The 18,006-nt window shown below is 37.0% G+C and overlaps 1 protein-coding gene across 1 annotated transcript in view; it reads left to right on the top strand.

Moving 5' to 3' along the window:
• Positions 1-18,006, top strand: part of LOC129261319 (uncharacterized) — a 98,321-nt gene that overhangs the window by 19,520 nt on the left and 60,795 nt on the right. Inside the window, exon 4 of the mRNA XM_054899384.2 lies at positions 17,923-17,956. Coding sequence (XP_054755359.2) covers positions 17,923-17,956 — 34 coding nt within the window. The remainder of the gene's footprint in view (positions 1-17,922; positions 17,957-18,006) is intronic.

Raw genomic sequence — 18,006 nt, 5'->3', positions numbered from 1 at the left:
AAGATTGAAGTCGTCAATGGCGGCCGCGGTTGTACCAATATCTGCTCTCCTAAAGTTTAATCTCAAGTCGGAAATTCAGATACCTTTCAAGACAATGTTGTTTTTGATGGACAATAAATACTCCAGCAGACGAAAATAGCGGAAACATTCAGGTAGGTGGAGGAAGCATGAACCGCTTTCATAAGAATGAAGCCAGGAAGCTATCTAGTAGTCTGCGTAAACTTGGCGTTGCCGGTTTGCTGGTTTCGATGTCACCAAAAGCTGTAAGCATTTATTGTGACAGAAACAAAAGCCCCACAGCCGGGCGAATATTGATAAACTTTTCGGATGAATTTGACAGATGTTCGAATTTCCTTGAGTTGGTTTTGACAGTATCACCCCTGCCGAAGGGTGACAATGCTCGTGACATTAACCCAGAGACCCTGATATTTTTTGTCCAATGCTCGGAACATTTTTTTGTTTCTTTCTTTAAACTATATATTTTTAATACACAAGGGACTTCCGCTTATGTAATCCGGTTTTCAATCTTATCAACAGGCACACTGCCAATCTTCTCTAAATAAAATTGCTTTATTCCCTTCGAAATTTGAACTGAAAAGGATGAAACATGTCCATGTATACTTTTGACAGAAAGTGTATTGAATGAGCTTGATATTTTGTTTGAGAATCTGTTTGGAAAAAATTAAGGATAATGAACATAGATTTCATAGAGAATTGCATTTTACGGCTGATGCTAAAAAAAGATTTTGGATAATAGTCACTTTATCTTCCTGATATAATTGGAATAGAATTGTCTTTGTAGGATCATGGGGACTTTCTACCTCCATGGTAGGATCAACGTGTGTCGAAATATCGTCCAGAAAAAAATACCACTGATTTTTTTTTTTTACTTGTCTTGCTTGTTAGGGTTTCTTCTACAATTCGTCGTTCGGATACCATGGATATAATGTTCAATTGTATTATCTCTCTCTCTCTCTTCTTTTTTTTTTTTGGGGGGGGGGGGGCTCTGGCGACGAACAATTCCCGGGGGCATTTCTGTCGACCACACAGGGACAAAAATGGGTCAAATCAGTGAATGTTATGCCTTGATCAGTGCGGTTTACGGTCGAGATAAATCTTTTAAACTCATTTATTTCTGAGAATGTAACCCTGAAACTGTGAGCATGTATGCTGATAACATGTTCCACATTTTGACTTAACCCCTATTCACCTTCTCATTTTCCATGTTTTCACTCTTGTGGCTCAATGATTTACCCTTTGGCATTGGCGTATCCAGGCGGCTAGTTTTTGTTTGTAGGGGGGGGGGGGGTGACTGAACTCACTGAAGATTAATGTAGTAACTGTTGCCCACTTTCTCTGGATGTTTTGGATGTACTACATCAGAAGCGTAAAGACCAAACATTTTGTAGGGGATCTGACATGGTGCATGGGGCAAGATTTCTATTAATAAAAGCTGCGAGCGAGCGAGGCGAGTGAGCAAAATTTTGACCCTTTTTTGGTAACCAAATCGTTTTTTCCTTTTCTCCCTATTTTTGGTCGTGATTTTTTTTTTCCTGGGGGGAGGATCCATGGCCCCCAGCCCCCATCTCTACGCCACTGTTCTTCCTTAATCAAAGATGACTGATTGAATAATCGGTTGATTAGGTGATAGATTGATTGATTGGTTGGTTGAATGAATAATAATATTGGATGCATGGTTGAATGCTTGTTTTGATTGACCAATTGATTAATTAATTGTTTTTATTGATTGACAAAGTGAATGCTTATTTGATTGATCGATTGGTTAATAAATTGCTATTGAACTTTTCACCTCGAAATTTGCAGACAAGAATTCATAAGAATGCCATCCAAATTTTGAACGCATGTGAACTAAAAGAAAAATCGTGTTTGGGAAAGTTATAGCCTATAATTATTGATATATCATTGCCTTTTTAAAGCTTTCTCTTTTTTTCTCAAACCTTGTGGTGGGCTACTATACATCACCGATATTTATATAAGCTTACCGTGGTTTCTATAAGTTCAATGAACTCGTTAGTGGTGTATAGGTCTACTGCCCATTTGTTATGGTTAATGAATTCAGATCACTAACCTCTCTTGAACAGCTTGATACGTTTCGGGAAATACAGCTGATTTTTTTTCAACCGTAGTTTTGATGAAGATTTATCCACGTATATTTGAGACATGGAAAAGGAGAAAGATAAAATGAATATTTATCATTCCGTTATTTGTAATTGATTATTGATAAGTTTTACGAGTTCACATTTAATATTGATTATTCATTAGTATATTCTGCACAGATATATAACAGGAATCGAATTTGAACACATGTGTGTAGACCTATGATGATGTATCAGTAAGTGATTGCGGGGGGGGGGTGCTGGGCAATGATCCTGGGAATGACCGCCTCTCCCCCATCATGTAGAACAAAATAGACCCATATTCATCTAGTTCTCGGAGTTATGCTACAGGTACACCAATGAAACCGACTCCAAACCGACCGATGGTGGTCATTGGAAATAACGCATTGGTACTTATCGGTCTGGTATCGGGTTCACGCGTAAGACGGCCAGGCATCGGAAATTTTGATCTGCGTTCTTTACCTACTTAAATGTTCTGTTTTAAGGCAATATTTGCTTCCTTCTATGATTTTAAATCTGTAAATGACAAATGTGTCTGTGCTGTGTTTCTCCTATAATATCTGGGCCTTAAGCCCTGTAGATATTTTGTCTATAGTGTATTGTAATTATTTTGTAATGAGATTGTAAATTGGTTATTTCAGCCCTGCTATTGGTCAAAATTTATATGTGTATATACCAATAAATAAATGAAATGAAATAGATTGATTGCTGAGTGGGGCCGTTGAAACTGTCGACGTTTTATCAGTCACCTTCCACATCTTGAACGCGCGCCATTTTCAAACCCTGAATACGACACAAAATTATCATATTCGTTCAGAAGGAAACGTGAGGGGTGCAAGAATGAGGACACCAAAAAGTATGATGAACTCTTTGAAAGAGAAAAGAAAGAGTGGTATATAGAAGTCAAGTTTTTGTCTCAGCAAATAGCCAGAGGCTGACAGGGCCGGGCGTCCCCAAAACTGCCATTCTCTTCACAGTTCCTTCTGTAGGAATACAAAACTTCTATTTTCCTAGCATAGCTGGCTATAATAGGCTTGTTTGGAGAGGGGTTACAGTGAATATTCAGCCCGGTTACGTCCTTGGACAAAAGGTAAATTTGCCTGCCGGACCGCATCAAAAAAAAAAGATAGAAAAAAGAGAGATGTGTACTTTGGTCCCTTCCATTGAGATTCATGTCCTCTTGGATCGGGTTCTGATGCTACGCCAAGCTGTCACTCAGGGCATGGACCTATGTAATAGGTCCATGCTCAGGGGTTCCCTTTAGCCTCGTGTAAATTGGCAAAGTAAAGCGTCCTTCGTTTTTCATATTTGGATTATTATTCTCCAGCTTCCGTTTCATTTTAATAATTAGTTTTCGATTGACATCTGCGAAGGATGGGATATTGAGATAGTTAAGTGAGAGAGTAAAGATTGGAAATCAATTTTGAGCGAAAAATAGTTTACAATGTTGCGTTATTTGTCATATTGAGGCCACTGCCGTTGTCCTTCAAATCTGAAAGCACAAGTCACCACGAGAAATTTCGATAAACCTGTTCAATTGGCACTCAGTGGGACTAGGGTCGCTGCCTGGATCCCCTTAAATATCAAAACCAAGAAAAAGGAAAAGGGGAAAAAGGCTTCGGGCGTAAATGATTGAATTTAACTTTTAGAATATTATGTCAAATTTAAATTTTCATCTCAAAGAAATCGAAATTTTGCTTGCGACTATCTAGAACTTTCGCCTTATCCGCCATACTGTGCCCCTCAAAATATTTGCCTTATTGCTAGTTGGAACAATTATTGTTTCGTAGAACCCTTTTTCAGAAATTTCATTGCCATTCACGAAGAAGGAAAATGTGGATTTGGGGAGAGAAAAAAATTCGTATATAATATTAGAATTTCTAGGTAATCTTGCTAGATTGAACCATGGACCTATTACGAAATAGGTCCATGATTGAACGAACATAAAGAGAACAAAAATGCGACGACATACGTCAGTTCACAATCCGACACGCCGCCATAGGCGTCCTGTGACCGCACGGTCGGTCGGGTCATGAAACGATATACACACTGATTTTACATCATACCATTTTAATTGACAGGTTCGGCTAATTATCACTTTGGGTACAAGTAGGTGAAAATGGCTTTTCCACCCGCTATATACAACTTGACAAAAACATCCCACGGGATTTGTTGAAACGATTTTCTCATTAGATTGAGGGAGTGCTGTGCTAGATCGAACGTTGATGGCGCGATCCAAATTTTTGCTGCTTTAAAGCACTGCTCAGTGGTTTAAAGGTGTCACACCTGTAATTATTTCCCCATCATGCCCATATACATACGTGTTAATATAGCAGTACTAAAATATTAATATATTCATATACAATAAGGATTAGATCAGGGAGACTAATGTTTCCTTCGAGTAGGCTGGACATGATTATTTTTATCTGATGTTTTTTATCCATCAGCTATCCTGGGAATGGTTGGGTCAAATTAATATTTTATGTCTTCTTTTTGCAATTAGCATGATTAGGCGTATCAAGCTCAATGTTAAAAAACAAATATTTTAAAGAAAATAATGTTCGTCTTATGCTATCTCTGAAGGAGTGATTTTAAATTTTACCAGACACTGGGAGCTTGTGTGATTGTGTGACGTCATTTTCCTCGCCGTTTCACAATAAATTCATTTTCCTGTAAATGGTTGAGAATATGAAAAACATTTTTTTACAATAATAACAAAGTGAAAAAAATCATTTTAAATTGAATTTATTGTACTTTTTTCAATTTGATTAAATCCACGTCAGTATCTTTATTCATTTTTTGATAGAAAATAATTGGCTTATAGAAATGCCTGAATGATTTTGATAGGTATTTTTCAATAGTTATACTCATAGAATGAGTGACATCAGGACGTAACTGTTGTGGATACATAGGTCGAAAATACGGTGCATTTTTTAGCGGGCTCGGTCACGTTAACCCCCCACACCCCTCTTTATCCCTCATAGCCTCACCCTCCCTCAAAAATATCTATTGCCCCCGCCTTTCCCAATATATACACCTGTAATAATCACATTGCGTGTATCTTACCATTAAATTACAAAATAAAGTTTCTATTATGTTTTCTGTTCACACGCTATCTATTTGCACTATTTGTGTTTGAGTGCTTTGGAAATCACAGAATCTGATTTTTCTCCGCGTAATGTTGTGATGTCCTATGACCTCATAAGATAAATGGGAGTAGTTATCACTCTATACACATACACACACCTGACACATGTTAGTTGATGTTATCAATTCTGAACTTATTAATGTTACTGAATGGATAAGAGCCAATCGATTATCTTTGAACCTTAACAAAACAAAATACATGTTATTTAGTAATTCCATAGACAAGTTACCGATGAACATTATGTTTGATAATACCTTATTACAAATGGTACCTTACACCAAATTTCTTGGTATAACAGTTGACAGTAAACTTTCTTGGAAAAATCATATTGAAAATATATCCAAAATAATTTCACGAAATATAGGTATTATTAATAGGCTAAAATTTTGCATTCCCTCCACATCACTAATCATGCTCTACTCATCCTTAATCTTGCCTTATTTAAACTACGGGATTCTTATTTGGGGTGATACCCATCAATACTTATTAGACAAATTGTTGCTTTTGCAAAAGAAAGCACTTCGTGTTATTTATAGTACATGTTTCCGTTCTCATACGGACCCACTTTTTCTAGAAAGTAAACTGTTGAAAGTCAAAGACCTGTATTTACTACAGTTAGGGCACTTCATGTATAGTTATAATAATAATGCACTTCCCCATATTTTTGATGCCATGTTCCCTAAAAATCAATTTTATCATAACTACCCCACGAGACACTCTGACGAACTTCACATTCCACTTTACAGAACTTTACTGGCCAAAAATACATTCCTTTTCAACGGTCCTAAATTCTGGAACTCACTAGCGAATAATATTAAAGACAGTGTCTCCTTAAATTCATTCAAACATAAACTCAAACTTATCCTGCTTAATTCCTATAATTCTTCGCAACGGAACTAACACTTCATTATCTTGATTTTAATCATTACATTTTTCACTTTTATTGTTTTATCTTTTTTCATCTGATATTGTCCAGTTATATCATCTTTTGTCATTTCACCAGATCAAGCTGGTTCGTGGTCAGCCCTTTCCCATTCTTAGTATTCCTCCTTTTATAAAGTAGTTATCTTGTCTTGTACTGTCCTGTCTTTTGTTTTGTCTTGTCTTCTATGTCTTGTCATCCCCTCTCTCTCTTTCTGTTTTTTTTTTCTTTCTTTCCTTTCTTCTGTCTTGCGCAACACATCCTTTACTACGAAGACCTCTTTGTGTGAAAAGCTTTGCATTAGTTCAGTAATTATATTTGCATCCGTATGATTTCTTTTGTTCTCTTTTTCTTTCCTGTAATACATATAATTATGTACGCATATCAGAATAAGTCTACTATACTTTTTTCATTTCCAAGGGGGATCCACACTTTACAAGCTTTGCTTTTTAGTGGATCCCCCTCATTTCCATTTATGCTCTATATTATACTGTTTTTTCTGTTTTGTTTTTTTTACGAAGTAAGAATGCCCTTCTGTAAAATTGTACTTGATTTGTATTACTTTATATTACTTTGTATTATGTTTTTTGAATGGAAATGAAATAAAAGAATTGAATTGAATTGAATTGAATGATAAAAGAACCTAAATGACCTAGTGCATTGGAAAATTCCTTATTCCAAATGTCTAACACAAAAAATACTAAATTACACTTTTATGACTGAATTTGAAGTGTTTCTGGTTATCCTTTTCAATCAAGGTTATGGATAAATAAAACAACTTTCTACGAAGAAGACTTCATATTGAAAGATAACTGATAACCCTTTCTTCCAACATGTCCAAGAAATGGCCGAAAAGTTGCACATAAACCTATCAGAAAGACTTGAAAGGATGCATTAGCTGGATTCAATTTTCTTGATAATGGAAAATGATTGATTGAAGATGCATATTCCTTTTCTTGTTCTCAAGGTGCAAGGATTATGGCAAAACTATCTATAAATTGTTTGTTAATGTAATTTTAGTTTCATGTGTCGTATTTCATTGGTTTAGTTATCTGAGACTGAGATGTTATCTGTGTGGCGATCGTTTTTCTCCATTATCATCATTGTAATAAAATGCAATTCAAACTGAAAATGAAAGTTTTGATCATGTCATCAAACTCCTCGAATCAAGAGGCCCTCTGCTTCCACCTTGGCTTTTCCTGTATAAGAATTTATTTCGAAATCACAATTCACATTAAGCTGTCAACACTATCTGTCAGTGAATGTAATTAGAAGGAAAAAATGTTCACAGTGCTCAGTTGGAAACTCCTGCTAAGTGAAGTGGATGAATTATCTTTTTTCCTGGCAAACCTTCAAGTTCTTTCCCAAACATTCTCTAGAAGTTCAATATGATAACGACTACTGTGGCTGTTGTAATTGTGCTTTCGTTCTTAAAAATAATGTTCGAGAGAAAAATCTAGTTTGTTCTTGAAACGCGATTCTCAGTTTCAGAACAATATTTTGCCTTCTTGTTATTTCATTGGTGAAAAATCTGTCATTCTTAGGAATCATTGTGTTGCCGTAATTTCATTCATTTCGGCAAGTAAATGAGTATTTCGTTAGACATGTTAGAGTAACCCCCCTCCCCTCCTTCAAAAGAAAGAGAGAAAATGGCGAAGTTCACAGAATGCTTAGTTAAATGCAAATATAAGAGTGTTTTAATCAGAGACCTAACCTTGACCTTTGCCTTTTATAGTTTTATGACTGAACCTAAAACTGAATTGTTTGATCAGGTCTGGCGGGAGGAAAATGTTCTATTATTTTAATCTCATCCGCTCATTCTGAAAACTTCCAGCCAGTTACCAACTCCCCAAATCTCCGCACTTTTTGTTGTTATCAACATGACCCACAATTTACATTATTTTATCGTTTTCACCTCTGTAAACTTTCTAGGGGAAAAGGAGTCTTTTTAATTTATACAAAAATTCAATCTCATTTTCGTACACAAGTCATGATATATGGAAATTTTACCTCCCCTAAAAAAAAATACAATTGTGGAGCGTTGTGGCCCAGTGGATTAGTCTCCGGACTTTGAAACAGAGGGTCGTGGGTTCGAATTCCTTCGGCAAGATATTTATCCCAATTTTTGTGTTCCACTCGACCCAGGTGAGGTGAATGTGTACCCGGTAGGATTTATTTCTTGAACGCTTTGGCGCCTATTAATATGGCGGCTCAGCTACAGCCGGGGTAATAATATGATTTCATGTATCAAAGCGCAGTTGAGTATATGCACATAGTAACTGCGCTATATGAATGGACATATTATCATTGTTATAAAAAAATAAAGATAGGATAAATAAATAATAAAAAAATAGATAAATAAAACGAAATGAAAGAGAATTAAATTAAAATAAAGATAAGGTAAAATAAAAGTAAAATAAGATAAATAAAGTAAATGAAATGAAATAAGTAACTAAATATATACATGAATAAATGAAAATTGAAAAACTTGTGAACTTGAAAAATCTTTTGAAAGGTTATCTTCACATTTCAGTAAAATGATTTATTTCAAGCCTCTTGAGCACGTTGGCGTTACCATGGTTACAGTGGATGTGTACATTGTGGAAACGCAATGACCATTATCCTTTATGAATAAGTCTTTTAATCGGCTTTGACCATAACTAAAATCGTCGAGTCATTCATTCATTAAATTTTTTTGACCGGATTCGCAGTAACTTCAACAATGTAAAGTTGCAATATGAATCATTCTTTTCACAGAAGTTGAAATGCCTGCGGAATATCGGAGATAATGAGCTAGACTGACTGAAATAAAATAGAAATATTCCTTTTCATCAACGAAAGAAGTTCCATCACTATAATAAATGGATTATATTAGAAGTGTTTATGGGGCACAGCCACTCAATAGAATCTAGAAATATTCATGGAAATTCATGTTGATAAATTAGTTTACCATATTATTAACACACCAGATTCCTGTATCAACATGACCAAAGAATGGGAATTTAGTTATCGTTTTCATTTGATTCCAAGTAGTTCATAAAAAGACTTTATATGTACATAGGTTTATCGGGTGCGGGATTGATCAAATTGAATTTAAATGCTTTTGAATTGAATGAGATCAGTCGGGTAATGTAAAAGATGAATTATGTGTGATAGGTGTGCTTTCTTTCAAATAGATTTTAAATTTCAAATTTTAGAAAATTGTTAAATATTCAATTGCAAAAAGATATGCTAACAAAAAGGGAATATTAGGAAAATAGTAATCTCGCCATAATTCACACAATGGCGTATACTAGGAAAGGATAAATTATTTTACGTCAAGGTTTCAAGGGATTGACATGACTGAGCTGTGGTTAACGTAGAAGTTCCATGATAAATTCTGCCTGGCTATTCACCTAAATCTTTATGCTGGGCCTTTATCCATGTTATCTCCTCATTATCACGGTTATCCTGAACATGGCCCCGCCTAAAACCAAGGAGCTTCGAACACAGCTCCTTGCTAAAAACCCCGCCAAATCCATGAAAACCCGAACTTCTATAGGGGAAACACCGTGTATTCACAGAATGACAGATGAAAATAATGCCATGGTTGTAGGAGCAAAGTTGGATCCAACTGTCTTGTGTCTTTGCCAAATTGATGTAACTATCTATTCACGCCGAAGGCTGACGTGGACTTGGTAAAAAAAGCACATCAGATACAAGACACAGTGAACAGTATAGTGTATTAATTGCACCAAATGTATAGAGCATGCGTCAAAGGATTTTTGACGCAAGACTAACGTAGTCATAGTGAAACCTAGCTCGTGACGGAGCGTCACATTACCGAGAGACCGATCAACTCTTTGGTAGGTACACTCGCGCATCAATACATTATTCCAGAACGAGCAGTAGTTGGAAGAATGTCTTCAGCGCAAATGGCGTAGTTATTGACGCAAGTGAATTGCGTATGCTCATGTCTTTACCACAGGTAGACAATTATTATGCTTAATTTTATTTCATCACATTTATGCCAAAAGGCAGAGAAAGCGATTTAAACCACTTTGTCAGCAACTTTTTCTCAATTAAAAAACGAAACAATACCATTGAGCAGGTTTACATCTTGTAACATTAAAGATATTTTCCTTCCCATATCGACGTGGGACACTTTTCATTAGATTATTAGGGCATGTAATCAAGTATTTTAACAGATTTTCTCTCAAAGTTGACACAAAATAATGCTATCAATTCCTTTCACCGCGACTTTCGTTTGTAAACATCGCAAACAAATGCTCTTCCGATGCTTGGTTTCGGGAAGCACCGGAACGTTTGTTGAAGGAAGATCTAATGGATATGTTTGAACTCGGAAGGTTAAAGTGTAAGGTTCCCCGATCAAACTGGGTGAAGTAAGAAGACAATGATAATGATATATATGATTTGACCGGTGTATAACGTATTAAACAGTTTGCAACCGAAGAAAACATTTTAGTTGAAGCGCGACTGTCCCCAAGATAACTTCACACTCGGCCTGCAGATGAAGCTTCCAGAAGATCTCTCTGGAGCCAAAGATGTTCTTTTGGAAAGTTCTCTGTCATTTTCTCGATCTTACACACTAGGTTCCCTGTCCACTTTCTTAAAGAAACTTTCTTCGGTTGGGCTACAACCTCACTGTACTTAAGGGTTTATGGTTTCATCATAGCTTAGTTATAATACTTTTCAAAGTGACTTTCAGCATGGTTGGACATACACCTGATCTTCAAGAAGATGTCTTCCATGCAGTGTTCCTTCTGTCGATTTGCAGATACGGTCGCGGTGAAGTACCTCATCAAACTGGAAAAATAACTGTTTCAAGTTCCAGTTCTTCTGTCGGTACTTTCTTCTCTGAATAAAGTTTACTCACAACTTTGTGTAAGGAATCGGACTTCTTTCAAGTATGGAGATTGAAACGTTTCCAACTTTTAAAAGCGTTCCCCTTATGGCTGAACAGTTGGAGGGGTATCTTCTAGATCTCCAAGACTCCAAGATCAACCACTTCATAAAGAGGAACTCTTATGGTAAGTTTCTCGAAAGGCAATGTGTAAAATTTTGTATTGATTTCCAGAAAATTGTAATTCATTTCACGACGCGTGAGTATCCTTGCATGCTATGTTTGTTGGTGAAGTCTTCAAGGTCTTGCTTCTGTAGAGGGTTTCTCTTTTGTCGGGGCATTGTCATCCAAAAATGCGCCTTGTTTATGTTGTTGAGGAATACGTTTAATGGAAATGTACAATGTTCGCAGCGATCATCTAAATGTTGTGTCATAACCTAATAAGATAACATAATTCTATTCTAAGTGAGGGCGTCGTGGTCTAGTGGTTAAGACTATCGTCTTTCAATTTGAGGACGTGGGTTCGATTCCCAGCGATGGCTTATTTTCGTTCAGCAAGAACGTTACCCACATTGTGTTGCACTCAACCCAGGTGAGGTAAATGGGTACCGGCGGGAAGTATTTCGTCAAAACCTATGAGCACCGGAATCGAAAACGGTAGACTAGCTTAGCCATTTCGTCTAATAACCAGTTGTTCCAACGCCCATTTAGTCCATACATGTATATTTAGTCTAAATGAACTAAGTGTTAATTGGGAGAAACGAATGAAAATAGAATAGGCTTTAGATCAACCTTGTTATAAGACAAAAAGGTCTGGTGATTAGATGAAGTGATTATTGGACCAAATGGTTTAATAGACGAAATGTTGATGGACGGAATGGCATTAGATTAAATGAAGCTACTGGGTAGGTACGCTAAAAGATGGCCCGATGTTGGTTTGGGATGTTTTTATCTGATTTCTTTCATACCCGAGGCAGGCCCCGGGGCCACCGATTTTCTAGATGTATTAGGGTTCCATGTGATGAGTGGACGAGTTGGCAGTAGACGAATTTGGCAATTTAACGTTTTGCTTACTTGATTGGCGAAAATTAAAACTATGAAATCACCTGAAACTGCCACAAAACGCAACTCCTTGTTCGCCAAAACCAAGGACATATCAGTAAACATGGTAAAATATTGGGACTATTCCAGCACATGTCACAATCGGACAGTAGAGGAAAGGATGTTGCGCAACAATCATCACGTAGAGTCCTTTCTGAAAATATTTCCGTTCATATTCATTTCAAATACATTGATAGAGCAGTCATGGCAGTGTGATTCCCCACCTGAAAAACCCAAATATCCAAAATGAATTGGAAGATTTCTACTTTATTTCCGCAATTGTGAGCCCTTTATCATGTTTTTCGACAACATAGTCATTGTATTTTGGGTAAACATCACATTTAAGGTTTTTTTTCATTTTGTCTTGAAAGCATTGTTATTCCCCTAGTCGGTTCGTACATTTTCCGCTTGATGTTCCCAAAATAACTTACTTTGCTAATATTGTTATAACATGAAAAATCCCTTAATTTTTTTTTCGGATTTGAGATGACCCCAGGGAATTCCTACAATAGTGCAACGGTATCAATCAATATGCTTAAACATAAAATTGTGCCAACTCATTTCGTAAGAGAACCATGTGATGATTCTAAAATGAGACATGAATGTGTCGAATAATACTTGTTTGTGTCTATAATACACTTGCCATTTACATTATTTTTTGTCAGGGATGCACATGTTTTAATGGTTCAAAGAAGTCATCTGAATAATTTACTATCATTTTTTTCCAGCCAACTCGTATTTGCAACTTCAAAGTGCTAACAATTTCAATATCGGTCGTATAAAGGACGACTTTTTACTTAACACTTACTGATGTCCCAGAGGTGTGCAAATTGATTTAATACTAATTGAGATTTACTGACAGGATAAGGACGATGTCAACTCTCCTTAAAGCCGTGATATTGAATAAATTAATCTGTTAGTTTTAAATTAATAGGCCCTATATGCATTTTATGCCGGACAAAAATCTATGAAATGATCCCATGCCAAAATATGAGACGCGGACATGTATTTTTATTTTATTTTTTATTTTTATTATTTTTTTTTTTTGGGGGGATGGGTCTCCATGGTAGTTGCAAAAGATATCAAGTTCGCCTTGTCTCACACATGTATTGAGCTATATGTGTAGGGGAATAAGGGTAATTGACTGACGAACACTAATATAATGTTGTCGCTACTTCGTTGAAGGTTCCGGGTTTAAAAAGTAGGAGAGGAAAAACATCGGAAAGGGAGCAGGGAAAGGCCGAAAAGCTGTCATTTTATTGGAATTAGTTTTCAAGTTTTCTTCTTATCCCACCCTCATTATTCAACTACATTTCTTTTTTTTTTGGTGACAAATACGAACATTATGATATCTTAAAGAAAATTCCTTCCATCCATGACTTCGATGCCACGCATACACCTCGGGCCACCCATTTCCTTCGGCTGCCAAAATATGTTTAATATGCCATTACTCCCAGAAACCCAATATCCCCGCTAATCCACTGAGAAACGGTTTTCGAAAACAGACCTCCAATATCTTGAAAATATTGAAAATATTTCAGATGATAAATGCCTTTGACACCGTTTGCAATATTAATACTTTCTTCTTTCGTCAGCGATCCCTCTAAGAGTTTTTACACCCGTCTAAATGGACCAAACATTTGACCTTTCAAGTTCTTGTCCCCCCCCCCCCCCAATTTAAGTTCTTTTGGTATGCGCATGCGGCGGAGCAGAAATTGGAAATATTTTGAGAGATCCAGAGAGCGCGTTATTCATAGTGTCATGTGTTGCCTGACCTGTCAGCACTATTATAATCTCTTTTGGACAGTGGAAGCAAAACGTGATTTATGTCAAATTTTTGCTCATAAAATTTGGCGCCTTTTCATATTTGGGTGAATCCCTGCATGTAGACATCCTGCGTAAGAAAAAAAAAAGAGGCAAAGGAAGCAGAAAACATGGAAAAAGGGCCACCCCCTGATCACATGGCTTCACCCCCCCCCCTCTTTCTCTCTCTCTTTATTCTGTCAAAATAAGACTGGAAGATATTTAATGTTTAAGTTGCCTGGTATAGGCCTATTTTTCCCCTTCCATCATGATATATTTTCATCCTTTATTTATTCCGGTTTTATCGTTAACCTGAAGAACTAACTTATTTCAATAACGTTGTTGTCAGATCTGCTGTTGCCAGATCTCCAAAAGGCAATAAATTACCAAAATGACCAAACTCTATAAATCGCAATATTCGCATCAAATCGACGTTTTTTTTTAGGACTTGATATTAAAGTGCGTTTACTCCACACCCTTTTCGTAATATTTAACAAAGGAAAAAAGGTCAAACAAAAGATAAAATTCCTAAAAACATAGTTACATCCGATTTTTTTCGATAATAAATCTTGCCGAGTTAAATGATCTTTGTGCATTTGCGAGTTGCTTGCCCAAGAATGCTTAAACGACCTCCAACTATGCGACTTAACTAGGAGAAGGGAGAAAAAAATGCAGAAATGAATTTCATTTTTTCATTTTTATCGCTTTCTCTTGAATTTAGGACCTGGACAGATTTGTCGAAAGAAGGCTGGTCCCTTGGGAGGCCAAAATATGAGGCTGGGCGGCTGTCTTTCTCTCAATCGAGGTCAAATGAGGTCGATTTGAACTCGAGTGAGCGATGCAGAACAAAGGACGATGTGCGCGTTTTCAGGGGTCGACGAGTACTAACGAAGGACGTGGGCCGAGATGAAAAACAGTCGCGTTTCCGCGCCGATGTACTTGTTGCAAACAATACAAAAATGAGAAATTCTGGCTCGCCAAAACATGCAAAAGGTGAAAGAAGGGTTAGATTTTTATTCCGAGGGGGTATTTATCGAGGGATTTATCGGTTGTTGAGATTACACGGCCCATGAGTGCTTCTATATGAGTGCCATTTCCGATTTGTCATAGAAAGAAAAAAGGGGAAACTTATTGATTAATTTTGAAAGAAAACATCCAGATTTTGGTTCAGATTGAAAGCGTGACCGGATCATCTCCCCCCCTTTTTTTTATACATTATTGTCGGCCGTCGAAACAACGATAGCGAACTTCCACAGGTTCAGAAATTCGATGTATTTCTGTAAAGAACGTCATTAGATGTTTAGTTAGCTAACCACAACCTCTCATACGTGAGAAATTGGATTAATGAATATGAAAATAAACACAATTTTCTTTTTATTATATGCCTATAAGCCTACCTCGGTTTAACATGGTTTTCCTTATATTTATGTGTTGTCACTCTTGTTAATTCTTCTTAGCGGATTTGTTCTGTCATAATTTTGTCTACCGAATATCCTAAACGCGAAATTCAAATAAAAGTGAAAATGCCGTTGTTAACTTATCCTCATCAATGAGAGCAGCAGTATGAAAAATTACATTGTGACAAAAATACTCAAATAAAAAACAAATAAATTAAAAAGTGTATGACTTGCCGTGATTTGTGGTCATTATAAAGTATTTTTAATCATGTACAGATTATCCAAATAAAGATCTGAAAGATATGTATTTACAGTCAATCTAAATGAACTATCCAAAATAAACTTCCCTGCACGGTAAAACCTTCTTTGCATGGATGACTTGTCCAAAAAGTAAACACATATGTTGAGGGGGTTGACCTAAAATTCTTATTTCGATATGTATATTTTAAAAAGGTATTTGTATTTATCCTATATAATACCACCATTTTTAACTTGATAGAGGTCAGGTATACTTTCTGAGAAAAGCCAAGTTCCATCAGACTATCTTGATGGGGTTTTGAACCAAAGGAACGCGGTATTTTTATATTCAATCTCTTATCCTTGTAAAATCTGACGTAAACTCCCGTCTGGACTACCCCTATAGGGACGACCGCGTGGGGTAGGCGATATTAATTCCATGTCTTTTATTCGTCAAGGCGAAAGCACGATTTTGTCTTGGTCGTCGGGGGGGGGGGGGCAGTTGTGTCGTTATGTGATTGTGACATCATGATCACTATCTCCCAGTGTTTTGGGAGTCGATTCAATACCTTGATTCGAATTCTGAAAAATTTGATTATCTTACCTGGTTGTTTCCTTATGTCTTAATAGTCATGATTTATTCTATCAGCCGCCATTGAGAATCTTCCTTTACGCGCTTTCCTCCTGAATCATAATGAATATGACAACGCATTGACTATGGTTCACCCCCCCCCCCGATGCTCTCATCACCTCAACCCCAGTGACCAACAACGAACTATGGTTCTCACAACCCCCCCCCCCCTTCTCGCTGCCACCACCACCAGCTCCACCCCAGTGACAATAATACAATAATATTTTTCTAAATAAACACATTTTTACCTGTAAAGCATATAGAGTTTAGAGAACATTCATTTATTATCGATTCAATATTGATTAAAAGAGCCATGTAGATAAAATACCTTTCTCTGGGGCATCAAGTGCCGTGGCAGAAATCGAACCGCGGGCACGGCAACTCCATTCCACGCAATGCAGATCAACAATGAACTATCAGTAGGGTTACTCCACCCATCCCCATGATCCACTCCCCCATCCCCGGGCGCTGTCATCACCACCACCCCTACCCCCAGTGCCACAAGCTTGTCATAAATAGTTCATCCCCACACCCATCACCCCCGCCATCACCATCTTCCATCATCATGATCATCGAACTCAACGGCAAAAATTCCATGGCAATATGGAAATGATCACGTTCTCTGTCATTTTTAACCGAGTTTATGACGCCCGTCCCCAGATACTTCTCTGCTACAGTTGCTAGAAAAGCAGAGAAGGAGAGAAAGGAAAAGACGAAGAAAGTGGATCTGATCCCTTGTGGTAGGACCCAGGGATGCTAGGGTTAAGATCAGAAGAACCAAAAGAACTCCAAGGAACCAAAATTGTTTCGGAGAGATCTAGGTATCTTCACGTACCAGAAAGGACAGTATAACGTGACAATACAAGTAGAAGCGGGAACTTGCCAACTCAGATACGCCTCGCTTTCGAAAATTTTGCGAATCAATATTCTGTTAATCTTTGGACATGGTGCCTTTTAAAGTATACTTTTTTGGCGCATTTAGCTGTTGATGTCGCGTCAGTCCTAGGAGCGAAATTTGTATTGGAAGTTTCAGGGAGGAGTATCGAATTCAGTTTTTTGCGAAACTCATTTGTGGAGACCACCTTCCTGATCTTGTGTTTATTCTGTCATGTCATCTTTGAATTTTGTTGTGATTTTATGAAATTGAAAGTAAGTACGACCAAAGTTCAAGCTTTGATTGAGAATAGTATGTATTTTCTTTATAATGTCCACGTGAATACAGCAATCGCATTTATCATCTAGTTGTCTTTCACAGAAGCGATGCTACAGGGACAGGGGCGGTCACCCCAGGGATTTTTTAACTAGTGAAAAAATAGGAAAAGAGGAAATAGAAGAACATAAAAAGATGGGTGTATGTCGTGTAACTATAATATATTGCCTCTGCAATTCAGTTGAAAAAAATATTTCGTCTTCCACTGCATTACAAAATACCATGGCAACGCCTCTGCGTGGTCATTCATCATGTTCATGCATTGTGGTTGAATTGCTGCAGTTAACACCAGAGCAAATGGTTTGTATATAGTTACTGCAAGAAGTCTCATTTTGAACCTCCTTGGTTACTGAATAGATACAAACCACGTCATAGGTTTCACGAATTCGCCGTCAATCAGTTCGAAAAAAAAGTTATTACGCATATATTCTGACGTTATCAACGTATATTAATATATTGACTTTACCCTTTCTTATTTTCTCTTTTATCCAGGTCTAAAGCTTCTGGATATTCTCACAAACCTAAGGTAAGCACACGAATATATTGTGATGCCAAGTGTACGTGTACATAATGAGA

The sequence above is a fragment of the Lytechinus pictus genome, chromosome 5 (assembly GCF_037042905.1).
Source record: "Lytechinus pictus isolate F3 Inbred chromosome 5, Lp3.0, whole genome shotgun sequence".
Classification (NCBI taxonomy): Eukaryota; Metazoa; Echinodermata; class Echinoidea; order Temnopleuroida; family Toxopneustidae; genus Lytechinus; species Lytechinus pictus.
The sequence above is the reverse complement of the archived record's forward strand: the minus strand, read 5'-3'. Positions and strand labels throughout refer to the sequence as shown.